The sequence below is a fragment of the Papaver somniferum genome, chromosome 9, assembly GCF_003573695.1.
Source record: "Papaver somniferum cultivar HN1 chromosome 9, ASM357369v1, whole genome shotgun sequence".
Classification (NCBI taxonomy): domain Eukaryota; kingdom Viridiplantae; phylum Streptophyta; class Magnoliopsida; order Ranunculales; family Papaveraceae; genus Papaver; species Papaver somniferum.
In genome coordinates this window covers 160,816,088-160,830,084 of record NC_039366.1, presented here as the reverse complement: position 1 = coordinate 160,830,084, position 13,997 = coordinate 160,816,088, and the positions used below count along the sequence as shown (strand labels likewise).

At 35.9% G+C, this 13,997-nt stretch overlaps 2 protein-coding genes across 2 annotated transcripts; one reads left to right on the top strand and one right to left on the bottom strand.

The window, feature by feature from the left end:
* Positions 1–207: 207 nt before the first annotated feature.
* Positions 208–1,318, bottom strand: LOC113312791 (uncharacterized protein At2g39795, mitochondrial-like). Its single transcript, XM_026561527.1, has 3 exons — positions 1,008–1,318; positions 468–837; positions 208–367 (listed from the first exon to the last, which is right to left on the bottom strand). The coding sequence occupies exons 1-3, from the start codon at positions 1,294–1,296 to the stop codon at positions 208–210; spliced, it is 819 nt and encodes a 272-aa protein (XP_026417312.1). The 5' UTR covers positions 1,297–1,318.
* Positions 1,319–1,727: 409 nt separating this feature from the next.
* LOC113311040 (oxysterol-binding protein-related protein 3A-like) lies at positions 1,728–5,653 on the top strand. The gene is made up of 10 exons (XM_026559887.1): positions 1,728–2,134; positions 2,358–2,451; positions 2,574–2,690; positions 2,771–2,843; positions 2,960–3,078; positions 3,198–3,319; positions 3,771–3,947; positions 4,167–4,311; positions 4,628–4,806; positions 5,096–5,653. Exons 1-10 carry the CDS (start codon positions 2,034–2,036, stop codon positions 5,340–5,342), a joined length of 1,374 nt encoding a protein of 457 aa, XP_026415672.1. The 5' UTR covers positions 1,728–2,033; the 3' UTR covers positions 5,343–5,653.
* Positions 5,654–13,997: the final 8,344 nt, after the last annotated feature.

Genomic DNA, 13,997 nt, shown 5'->3' with positions numbered 1-13,997 from the left:
AACCTGCACAGCTCGAGCCTGTATTTAACCATGATCTGCAGACACTAAACAGACCAACACCAGCAACGGACCCCAGTATTTGTCTCTCAATTTCTAGTAAACATCGTCCAACACCAGAAAAAACATTCATTTGTGAACACACAATCTGTTTTCCTAACCCTGCGCAAGAGTATTTAACCTTCAAAAGCTCTTGAACTCGAGCAACATCTAGTTGGCAATGAAATTCTTCAAGTTCTTCAACCACGCAGTGTATTCCTTATGCTCTTTCTTAACCATGTAGTCATGTAAGAAATTGGCAATGCTTGGTTTAATCCATCTGACTTCCAAATATGTGTGGAAAGCTTCCTGCAGTTCCGCATCCAAACTCCTTCAAAACAAAACGCAACAAAAGATCAACATCAATAGATAACTCCAAAAACCAATAGCAAGAAATATAATAACCAAAACTCAAAATGAATTCAACTTACGAGAACTTAGGTCCTTCGTAAGCAATATCCTCATCCGAAACATTTGGATTCTTGACAGCCAAATTGTTGATTGTAATTTCATCTGCCTCAACCATAACATCGAATTCCAAAGTTGGACCGATTTTTTTCGTAACAGTTACAACCATATTAACAGGATGAGAACCAGCTTCTTCTTCCACCTCCTCACCACCTTGATTTGCTTCCTGGTCGTCTTGGTCTTCCTCATCACCCTCTTCATAATCACCAGAGAGATCATGCTTGAACACTGTGACTTTGATCTCCTCACCTTGATAGTTCCTAGTCAGTGTAATAGTTTCAGCTCCATCATTATCCACAATCTTGAATGGAAACTCACTTGGTGCCTCACCAACCTATTGAGAACACACATACAGACAGTAATCTTGTTCAATTGATGAAGACAAGGGCAACCAAATTAATCTCTTACTATGAAATCACAATTAAAGTAACTAATTGCAAAATTAACACAAACCCATTACAGAAATTCATAAAACAAACTTTCCAAATTTAGAAAAAAAAAACCCTCAAAATCTCCAGCTTCCTCCTCAGCATCAACGATTTCAGAATCAATAACTCTGAGAAGAGTGTCATCGAAATCTGGTTTCTTCTTAGCTAGAGCAGAGAACTGACGATGAGTTGGAATTGAAGTTGTTCTAAATAGATTACTATTGCCGGTGACAGTTTTAATGGCGGTGCTGGTCTTCAATGGGGTAGTGAAGATGGCAGAGGTGTAGTTTCTACAAGGAGTTCTGGTTGCTAGCGGGATTACTGAAGATGCGGCTTTATTCATCATTCTACTCAAAGTCGCCATTTTTGCCGAGGGTTTCTCAGAAATCTCGATGTTTTTAGGGTTTTAGAAGGAGGAGAAGTAGTTTTATTGAATTGGAAATCTCGGGAAAACATGATTTTTATATATTTTGGGTTTGAGAATAATTTTCTTCCAGAATTTGGGTTCGCGACTGTAATTTTGGGAGCGTGGGTTTCACAGTAGAAACATCAGGGAAAATGAGTCTCCCTATAGTTTTCACATTTTATTTCTAATGACCTTTTTTGTCATCCAGTAACAAGCCCTAAATAATTGGCCTAGGCCCAAATTAGCCAGGTTTGCAAACCCAAACCAAATATACGAGTTTTGCACCCCGTAAAAAGTCCAAGTAATTAAATTTGTTTCTCTGTCTTTGTTGCACCCCACTTTTAAAATCATTTTTTTTAACAGTACTGGTCAATTTCATTTTTGTAAGAAAAAAAAAAAGAAAATAATGAAAAATAATTAGATCTTCATCATCTTCAAACAATAGAACCGCCAACGAGGTTCCACCCTATTCATCCTCGCTGTGTGTAATCATTCCTCACTTTTTTTTTCAGTTTATTTTATTAATCATTTTCTCTTCTCTCTCATCTCTTGGTTATTTGTATTACATAACGAGAAGAGAATCAATCTCCTCCTAGGTCCTTTCACTTCTCCTCTCTCTTACTCTTATTCTCTGTAATAAGATCATAGATCTTTGTGATCATCGTACTTCACAGATCTAGTTATCACTTTCAAATATGTCTTCCAAAGATCAGAAACAAGGTGGTGGTGGTTTCTTCGCTTCCATTGCTTCTAGTTTATCAAATTTTGGTAGTGCTATGCACAAATCTGTTAACGGGTAATTTTGATTTATTATGTGTACTCTTGTGTATTTGATTAAATTTTAATAGATTAACTTGATTGCAACTGCAACTAATCACTCTAGGAATTTGTAATGTCATTTCAAATTTGAATTTTCACTGTATTCGTGAATCTTGGTGTATTGATTTGTTTTATCAGCTAGACGTTATTATTTTACTGATTTCATTAGTGTGCCTTGTCGCATGTTTTTGATTGTCTAGGGCTCTTGGGATCAAAGGGCTTGAAGTTATAAATCCAGAAGGTGGAACAGAAGATGCAGAAGAAGAAGCACATAAAGGACGATGGAAGCAAGAGGTATGTGTTGCCCGTGTTACTTAAATTCCGGATGAGTCTATTAAATGATCAAGTCATGAGGTGGTATCTGGGCATTTCATATGAGTTCATGTTTTGAACCCTTTTGTTTTCCTTGTTCACAGGATAGAGATAGTTACTGGAGAATGATGCAGAAATATATAGGATCAGATGTTACATCTATGGTCACTCTACCTGTGCTCATTTTTGAGCCAATGACGATGCTTCAGAAAATGGCAGAGGTATGTTTGGTTCTTGATTGCTGCATATCTGTCGCCTAGCTTGTATTCTTGGATTCAAATAACATTAATCTTGCTTGCAGTTGATGGAGTACTCCCACTTGTTAGATAAGGCAGATCAATGCGAAGATCCCTATATGCGTTTGGTGTATACTTGTAAGTCTTCTCTTGTTTTAAATTCTAAACATGGTACATGCACGTACCTCTGGTGGGTTTTTTTTAGGGTGCACTATACCATTTAAGTTAACGAGAGTCATGGTTATTGACTGCAGCATCATGGGCAATATCTGTCTATTATGCCTACCAAAGAACCTGGAAGCCTTTTAACCCTATACTGGGTGAAACTTATGAATTGGCTAATCATGGTGGAGTCACATTTATATCAGAGCAGGTGAGTTTGTCTACTTGTAGAACTTGAAAATTTTGTTTTTTCTTTGTTCACATAAAAATCTCGATACTGCTTACAATGTTTCTGTTCATAGTTTAAGCCTCTGAAGGTTTTCATTTCAGGTGAGTCATCATCCTCCAATGAGTGCTGGACATGCTGAAAATGAACACTTTGCTTATGATGTAACGTCCAAGTTGAAGACCAAATTTTTGGGGAATTCTCTTGATGTCTATCCCGTTGGAAGGTGAGCCTGATAAACTAACGTTGTCCAAACTTACAAGAATGTTATATGCCATTTGTAAATCACATTATAGCTGTCAAGTGTAATCTTCTCTGTCACTGAGAACCAACTCAACACCCTCCTAAACTAACATCTCCGCGTGTTTTATTCTTACTTTGGACGTAATAAGCATTACAATTGTACTTGCTCAAGAGCCGGATTCCAACTTCTCATCTGTTAATTTGTCAGGCATTTTTGTTACTTCAAAGTTTATGTCCCATGACTATTGCTGATTTTGTATGGATCAATACATCCCAATTATTCTCTTTTTCTAACTTCAGTTTTCTTTTCCTGAATTATTAAGTAGCATCTCTTATTCCTTGAGAAAATTAGACTTTTATTTTGTGTAGCTCGCTGTTTCATGTAAGTCAGTTCTTCCCACGCGGTTTAAATTTACCATTGACTTGTTATGCAGGACACGAGTGACACTTAAAAGAGACGGTGTTGTCATAGATTTGGTTCCCCCTCCCACTAAAGTTAATAACCTTATATTTGGTCGTACTTGGGTTGACTCTCCAGGGGAGATGATCATGACGAACTTGACTACCGGAGACAAAGTTGTCCTATACTTCCAACCATGTGGTTGGTTCGGGTATGTTGTTTTCAGTAATGAGCTTCCAGAATGAGTAATTCGCGTTATATTGATTGTTATATATGGTATTTGAGCATATATTTTCCGCTCTTTTTTTAACCATGTATACCGACTCCAGTATACATATTAAAGATTGGCTATTATGTGAAGCTCATGTCTCTCAATGTCTTCCTGATATTGTTATGGCAACTCATTTATGAAGTTCTCCACTGATTTCAGGGCTGGTCGCTACGAAGTAGATGGATACGTGTATAATGCTGCGGAGGAACCCAAAATTTTGATGACTGGTAAATGGAATGAGTACATGAGCTATCAACCATGTGATCTGGAAGGCGAGCCCCTATCAGGCACCGAATTAAAGGAGGTTAGTTTTGTTTGACTGAAGTTAGTTGAATGGTAAATGTGAAAGTCACAAGTAATGATCAAAAGTACGTCGCATATGGTATATCATACGATTGTTATTCCTTCGGCTTATCATTCAGTAAATAATCCACCCCATTTCAGTGCTACCCTCTTTGCATTTTGTAATCCTGTTATCCTGTCGTTTATTTGTTAATGATTGGATTGATAGACCCATGATATTATCTTGAGTTGCTTCCAGAATCTTAAATGTAATCGAAGTAATTGCTTGGTTGGTGGCTTGGTGCACTATCTTAAAATTATTTGGGGTTGTTATACAGGTCTGGAGAGTTGCTGAAGTTCCGCCAAATGACAAATTCCAGTACACACATTTTGCCCATAAAATAAACAGCTTAGAAACTGCACCGAGGAAACTATTGGCATCAGATTCTCGTCTGCGTCCAGATAGATATGCTCTTGAGAAGGGTGATTTATCTAAAGCTGGTTCAGAGAAAAGCAGGTCTGTCTCTATCTCTCCCTCTCTCTGGCTTTTTCTTGTGGAACTTAATGTTATCTCTGTCACTTGACTGTGAAAAGCAAATAAGTGCAATATTTAATATTTCTGGTCCACTCTTGCCATTATAAAGTATTGCCCTAGAAAGATGACGCCGATTGAGCAATTCAACCATGCCTTTAGTAATTAATAAACATGCAGGAAGAGAGATGCTATTGTTTAAATTTATGTTTGACCTGTTTATGTAGGAAAATGACATTTTAGTTTTAACATCTTTATGATTGAATTTCCCCAGTCTCGAGGAAAGGCAGAGAGCCGAAAAGAGGAGTCGAGAAGCCAAGGATCAAAAGTTCATTCCAAGATGGTTTGACATGTCTGGTGAAGTTACTCCTACACCTTGGGGTGACTTGGAAGTTTACCAATTCAATGGTAAATATATGGAACATCGGGCTGCAGTCGATAGCTCAGACGATACTGATGAAGTTGATGTCAGATCAATCGAGTTCAATCCATGGCAGTTTGGTAATGTGGTCTCAGAATGATGAATCTTGTCTGTATGCTTGTTCCTTTTTCTCTTTTTGTTTATCCATTGAATCGTTTTTCCCCTCTAGGAGTAAAGAAGGAAAACCTTCTAGATATGATATTGTAGAAAATATTTGTTGTTTTGTGGAAAGTGAAGTTAGGCATTTGATTTCTAATTTATGCTGTGGAAGTCCAACAGGGAATCTCCTCTTCCAACAGGGAAAGTGAAGTTAGGCATTTGAAATCATGATATGTTTCTTCGTTCAATTCGAACAGAATTCATAAGTTAAAATAACAACTTTTGTCTTGAATCAAGTATTTTTTTTCGCTGTGTTTGTCTTGTTTAGTTACTGATTCTGCGAACTCCATATGATCTCAACAGATTTGCCTGTGGTTGGTTTTTTGTGTTAGTAAGTATTGACTGTGCAAACTACATGATCGTAACAGTTCACTAGTGCAAACACAAGTTGAGTGACAAGTTTGTAGTCTTTCTATGGGTGTAACTGTAAGCAACTAACTTCATACTGTTCAAGTTCTCTACACCTAAAAATTCTGGTGATTACGCGACGGATTCATCATTCATTGCTCTCATTTTCTGCATACATTTTTTCCATTTGCAAGTATAACCTAAAATCCGTTTTTATTTTGAGTTCTCATTTACTCAAGCTTACCGTGTGTCCTACTGAATTCGTCTCTTGAAAGTAGCTCAAATTTCCTCGACCTAGAAAGAACAACACATCGAGTAAACTTTATAGTTTCTTGAAAAATAGTAAAACTTGTATGAAGCCCCATGCTTTCCAAAAGTGTAATAAATGGGCTCTCGTTGGGCTTTCCCGATACATATGATGCAATTGGCAATATTTTCTATTTTTTTTTTTTGGGGGGGGGGGGGGGGGGGGGGGGGGAAGCTTCAATCCTGGACCTTGCTATACAACTAGCAGTCTAGCACCACATGCTGCCTTAGTGTGAGATCTGTCGCTGCTGGAGGTTGCTGGCAATTAGTTAGCGTGGGTGCTAGTTGTTTAGCAATTTCTATTTCCTAATTAATAACTGTAAGTTTCAAGTGTGGAACGAATCAAATTATAAGACACTTCCACAACTTTTACTTTCCATGTGCTCGTAAAGATTGGAAATTTAAGGATTTTTAACTCAAATAGTATGAACACAAAGCCAATCTACCACTTGGCTGGCGGTGAGATTCCGCAATGCCCACAAACTCAGCCAGTCTTTAAATCAACTTGACCCACATTTTATAACACTAATAAGGTAAGCTGGAAGCAAAAGAATTGGATGCTCTGGTAAAAGAACTGGGTGAAGATGACGAGTAAGATCTTGGCGGTGCAAAGAACCTTTATGAAGGAAGTATAACGTGGCGCATAAGGGAAGGTTAGGAGTAGGGTTCAGAAGTAAAAGAACCCAACACTTGGAGGACAGCATCTGGATTACTTCCCGACAACTTGGGAATCAATGAGCGTGGATATGCTGATTCGTGGGTAGTGCAGCGTTGGAGAACTTCTTGGAGGAGGTGGTTGAAGAATCACATTGGAAATCGTGATAATGGAGGCCGACTATTACCACCCAATATTTACCCAATATTTTAATGTCATTATCTTTTAAAAAATCCAAATAATCCAAAATAACCAAGTGTACCAATTATGTATCGAAGATGGATATTACCAACTGCGAGGTGCTTTTCATCAAAGATTCATAAGCATGAGGATAAATGAAAACATAACAAAAGAGTTCGAAAATTATCTGTTTATACTTGGGTTTTTGACATGAAATGTTATCATGGTTCTCGTACTCCTTACCACAAGAGAGGTCAAATTCAAAGAGTCCCTGGATCTAGAGTTTATATCAGGATACATCCAGTTTCATCGTCGCTATTTTTTAAGTTTAAGCCAGGATGAATCCAGTTTTATCCTTGCTATTTTTCTTGTGTCCATTTCACCCGTACTAATTTTTACTCGTCCATTAGAACCATGTTTTAAAAATATATTTGGACAAATGACCCATTTTTCGGGTGAAAAAGACATGTAAAATTTGATATTGTTTAAATGGACGAGAATGTAAAAATAATCAGGATGTAAACAGTTTCATCCTACCATTTTCAAATATTTTTTCTTATTTTCAATTTACATCAGGATGCATCCAGTTTCATCCTTGTTATTTTCTAAGTTTAAGTCAGGATGAATCCAGTTTCATTCTTGCTATTTTTTTTGGTATCCATTTCACTCATACTAATTTTTACTTTTCCATTAGAACCATGTTTAATAAATATTTGGTCAAATGACCCGTTTCCCGATATATATACCACGATACTGTGGTAGCATCCGCTAAATTCCTCATTTATTTTTCCTCAAAAAAAGATTCCTGATTTGTTTTCAACATTTCTTAAAAAATTAATATTCATTACTCTCTCCGTTTTGAACGCAAAAAAAAATGAACGCATTTCGAGATAGCAAACTTCACCATCTATCAATCTTAATTTCAACCGTTAAATTTGAAAGACTGATATTCAACGGGATACATGGTCGTTTTATATATCTCGAATTGTGTTCATTTTCAGTAGGAATGTAGAGTCTTATAAGAAGAACATATCATGAAAATATTTCACTTAAATTCATCGTCGTATGAATTTTGCGGAAAAAATGACGTAAATCTTATTTGACCTTGTCCATATAAAAGTGTCCATGTATCCTCCTCTTTTTTACAACCTTACTGTTGGTCACCGGTTATAACTAAAGTGGGACATTAGAAACCTAGGCCACACCGGCATACCCTACCCCAAAGGACAAATATTAAGTGAAATGACAGTCGAGCAGGAGAGTGGTCCTACATTCATTCGATAGACAATCAAGTGTCATAGTCGGATTAGTCTTTAACTAACATTTTCCATTTTCATCTTTCGTTGAGGTTCTAGTTCTACGATTGTTTCCAAGCATCTCTAAATCACGCTGCAAGCATCAAAATTGATAATAACTGGACCAAAATGCTCTTGAATCGTGCTCAATTTGTACGCAAGATCTAACTCTTTTGTACGGTTGGATCAAGAAGATTACAGAGATCATAGAAAGAACGAACCAATAATAATTTTTGTTTGGTGGTGGGGATAGGTAATGTTCGATCTGACAAAACTAGAAATAGAATATTCTTTACCACAGTTGGCGGCTCCTAATAAGAGTACAGCGATCTTTTTGAAGCCATATGTTTAGATTCTTTCAATGTACTTTTTTCGTTTTTGTGTGCATTGTTTTAGAAAAGACCCACACAATGCTTAGCTCTTCCTTCTGTCATCCCAAAGGCAAGGGAAAGGCAGGTGAGCATTATTTTTTGATTTGATGGTCAAGATTTACTTTCAAATCCATAATTATAACTTCAGGGATAAAATTTATAAGTTCACATGCTAACTACAAAATTGTTTCCATCATATGACTAAATAATTCTGTGTACCTTGTGAATAAACAATTCTATGTACTTTGTAGGTACCTTTTTAAAATTCAAGCTCGGCAAATTCATGCATCTCTAACATGTTGTTTGGTTTTCTTTGGAACCCTTTAAAAGTTAAAAAACATATGAGCTATGTATATAAATGAACTGGCCGGATCACAGGTCTAACATTATTCATTAATCACTTATAGCGTGTTCGTTTGGGGAAATTGACGTCCCAGTAATCCGATTACAAGGTAATCGGCCCAATTCTTCCAACCGAACACAACGTGAAACCCAAGAATCCAATTCCCAGAGAATTCGATTCTCCCAAATTAGTTGTTTTCAATTCCGCTTTTTGGACGATGCAATGGAATTCAATCCCAGGTAAAGAGCGTGAAAATACATCATTATCCCTAACAAAACTAATTTCAAAAATCAACTTGATCTCCTCAAAGTTCTATTCCGAGAGAAAAAAGAACAGGTGGATCATAAAAATTTCACCATCGAATTCTACAGGATTCAGGGATCAGATTTTGATTTTTCACCCTCTTCCATCAAAACGTATGATCTGGATTTGATTTTGTTCTGAATTTTAATTTAAATCTATATAAGAATCAAGGGTGTTAGGGTATTTTGTAAGGACATCTTCTCGATTCCTGATTCTTTCGTCATAAAACTTGAACCGAACAATAAATTTCTGATAAGGGAATTCAATCCTGATAATCCAAGTCTCACAATTAGATTACCTTATAATCGGATTATCGGAAGTCCAATAATCCGAACCGAACACGCTGTTAATTTAAGTAGGTTATATCATGTACGGGAGATTGCTAATTCAGTGATGATGTGTCGTATCAGACAACATGTATTTGTGTCTATTGACATTGATTTAAGACATGTATTTATTGACATGTATTATATTGAGAAAATGGGTCATTTGTCCAGAAACATTCAAAATCAAGTTAATATGGACCGATAAGATTTTGTCTGGGTCAAATGGACGGGGAACAATTTAACTTGAAACTGACCATTATATTCCGGTTGTTTTTCTTTCTTCTACACTTCACAAAAAAACTGTCGATATTATCTTCACTTTTCTCCGCCATCTCTGAATCCCATCCATCTCCAAAACCCATCGACACCACTGCTGTCATCGTCGACATCTTTTGTTCTCCACCATCTCGGTGTTCTCTTTCTCCACGCCATTAACTATAATCACCACCACCACCATCATTGACTATAATCAAAGCCACCACCCCATCAACAATAACTAAAACCACCACCACCATCATCTACAACAACTACAACCAACACCACCATCTTCCTCCACCATCATATTTGAATGCCCTAATTTTGTTAAATTTTTTCAATTTCATCATCATCTCATAACTTCGGAAAGCTAAATTAGGTTATAAATTGGCCAATTCACAAAATGGGAAGTCGGAATATGGATTAGCTCTTGATAATCCTTGAACAAGTAAGTCTCCTTACCCTAATTTTTTTTCAATTCTATTTTATGAACGACTTGGATTGACCTGTGAAATCTAGCTTAAAACATGATTAAAATTGGTTTGGATTTCACTGATTTCATATAGGTTTAACTTTCGTAAAATCCAGTTCAAAATTCATTGAATTTTGTTTGAATGTAATTAGTTTCATCTAGCTTAAGCTTATGTAAAATCCAGATTAAATTGGTTTGTATAAAACGGGTTTCATCCTGTTTTGGATTGAGTTGAAATTGTTTTCATCAAAGTCTTATCATGGATGAAACTGGGTTTTTTGGGTTGTATTTGGTGGGAAGGATGGAATCAGTTTCATCTACTTTACACATTGATATACCTTAATTTTTGTCAGAATACTCAGAGTGAAATCAATTTCATCTAGTTGTAGACTGTAATATAACTGTATTTTTGTCAAAATATGCAGGATGAAACTAGTTTCATATAGTTTATGCACTGATATACCTTAAGTTTCATCAGAATACTCAGCTAGAAACCAAATTCATCTATTTGTAGACTTTGATATAACTGTATTTTCGTCAAAATATGCATGATGAAACCAGTTTCATATAGCTTACATATTGAGATACCTTAATTTCGTCAGAATACTCAGGATGAAACCAATTTCATCTAGTTGTAGACTGTAATATAATTGCATTTTCGTCAAAATATGCAAGAGGAAACCAATTCCATCTAGTTTTAGACTATGATATAACTATATTTTCATCAGAATATGCAGGATAATAGTTTCATCTAGTTTTAAACTGCGATATACCTAGATTTTCGACACAATATGAACGTTGAAACTAGGTACTTCCTGCAAATGAACCAGGTGCGCCGGTACAACTGCTGAAGGGAACTACATGAGAAGATTAATAATATTATATTAGTTGTAGATAATGTGTATAAATGAATGATTAAAATTACTTCTCTACTAACTCTTCGAGGTAATTATGATGATGTAAATTGTTTAGAATGCAACTACTTGTAGTATGGATTGTTGAGATGGATGACGGTGCTTTAGAGTAATAAATTGTTGGTATATCTTGTGTAGAAGTTTCTGTTATTATTGGACGTGAAACAACCTTCCTAACCAAGCATCTCTCTGGTGTTTCATGATGTTTTTCTGCTGGGTTGTTATCTTCATGCTTTCAGTCAATTCAGATTCTATAATTGATTGTGATTTTTTATCTCCAAATTTTGAATTTTGTTTTATGTTTTACATTTTTTTAATTATTTTTCTCTACTTTCCATGTGGGCTACTACTGTCTTGCTCAGTGTGAACTTTAAAAATTTGAGTTATTACGTTTGGTGCTTCTATTAAATTAAGAAGGGCTTTGGTGCAGGATGATGTTGGGTGTGCACCCCTTGTCTCAGTACACCCTTCTAGTCCAGCTAGACGTACTGCCTTTGATGATTGCGTTGACATATTAGGTTTTGCTGAAGCGCATCTTGCACAGTTGCATCATGAACTGTTATCAGCTTGGACATGTCATTTTTTGGGTCAAAAACAATGGTTCTTCTGCAGCGTCCCATTCGTATGCATCTGCTTTAGGGGCCTCGCTATCAAGAAGCACCACTCCTACTCTTGAGCCTCAACATATTGGCAGAGATCCCAGTCTTGAATTTCCTACTGTGGGAGGAGGGAAACATAATGCTAAAGATAATATGAGTATCAATACTTCAAACTCATTACTGGTGTCTCATCTGGTATGAAAAACTCCACTGATCTAGCTGCTGCCTTGTCGGGGATAATACTTTCAAACGATGGTGCAATAAATGACGAAAACCATATGCGGTCTCAGATTCAATAGGAAATTGAAGATCACCAAAATCTCCTTTTCATATGGAACACGGTCAAAGCCAAGCCAAGCAACAGTCCTATTTAAAAACTGATTTTGTTTAGTGCGTTTTATTTTTAGTGATTTCATATCATTTTATTTGGTTTTGACTGTACGATTAATAGTGTGTTGTAATATTAACAGTCGAAGAACAAAAAAAAAAGGGTATTTATGCCTGTTTTTTTTCAAAATTAAGTTAAAAAAGTTGGGGGGGAATATCCATTTAGGATACTAAAACAATATCTTTAATTTTTCTAGGCATTTAAACGGTATCTTTTTTTAGAAGTATTTTTCACCCAGAAAAAAGTGAAATTGGGTTATTCAACCAATTTTGCGTATTCTATAAATATGGACTAGAATTGTGCTCATGCTAGTGTCGGGCATTTTTTTTCCTTTTCTTTTGGATTTGGTATGCGCGGGGCTTCGTCACGTCTTGTGGCGATGAATCTTTTATTTGGAGTGAAATATGTGGATTTTCTTTTATTTATTTTTTTATGTATTAATTTGGGAAAAGAGTCCTAATATGGCAGACACCCGACTTCCGAATTGAATTTGGACTCCATAAAATTCCAAACACGGTAAGTTAAGTTTTCCTTTTGAGTTTGTAATTTTTAGACCAATCATAAGTTGCCAAGTGTCCTCACCAGAACGCTCATTTCACAAAACTCAAAAAAGATTTATTCCGACCAATATGAAGCGAGGGTTTCCTCACTGTTCAACATGGGAGCTTTATTTATCTAGGCCTTTAAGTCTTTAGATTTCATATTCGGCCGATACCAACCGATATTGTTACTGTTGACTAATAAAGGTTGATATGTACTGGTACTTTATGATATACACAGTAAATATGTATTTTTAAGTACTTCTAACAATCGCAATGAGTTTTCTTTAGCCAATGTGCTGGCTTGAAATATAAAAACTTGCTAACTTATATTGATGCATGTATTAATATATATCGAATATATTTATGAGTGATGCATTATGAATATTTTTTGATGTTGTATGTGCGGTGTATTTTTACTTTTTCTATTTTATTTGGAACAAAGGAATTATATGCAAAAACAATGAAGCTCAAAGAGTAGGTTACATTACATGCAGGAACAACAGTTCAAACAGTAAATTACTATGTGGCTCATAATATATTTTTCCAAGAACAACTGACTCCAATAACGAATGAACCAAATAATATTCATCTAATTGAATAATTGAAAAAATAACTTTTATTCAATACAACCCAAAGAAGACTAAAGTCCATTTATATCAAATAAGCCCAATTCAAAATATAACCCGCTATCACCACCACAACTCGTCATCCCCAAAAACCTCAGTAGTCGTCACCACCATCTCTGAGAACCACCATAATCACTAGGGGACCCATTGTTACCAATCAACACAACCACTGCAAGATAGTAAACCATACGATTAATAGAGGAAACCCCCAACAAAATCCAGCATCACCACCACCATCTCTCCTCCATCAGTTAGAGAATCATCACTCTTCATTAATACCTCAGAAAAGAACTAACATAGATGCAAGCAAACCCAACAAAATAATGCCTCAACCACCACACAAAGAAATACCACCATCATCTTAAATCAACACCCTCAACTTCCAATAGCACCACAAATTACGCCACTCAACAATAAGGGAATAAGACCTAGAAAAAAAAACTGAGATTAGATCTAACTCCAACACCAAACTGACAAGACAGGTAGAAAATATTGCATTAACATATAAGTGTACGAAACTAATGGGAAAAACCCTAAAACCTCCATTTTAAATTGTTCACAAAACCACCACCACAGTAACTACTTGAAGACCATTTTTTTATTTGCAAAAAATCTCATCTGAAGACTTGAAAAAAAAATCAAGTAAAACCCTTAAGGATGTTTACAGTAACAA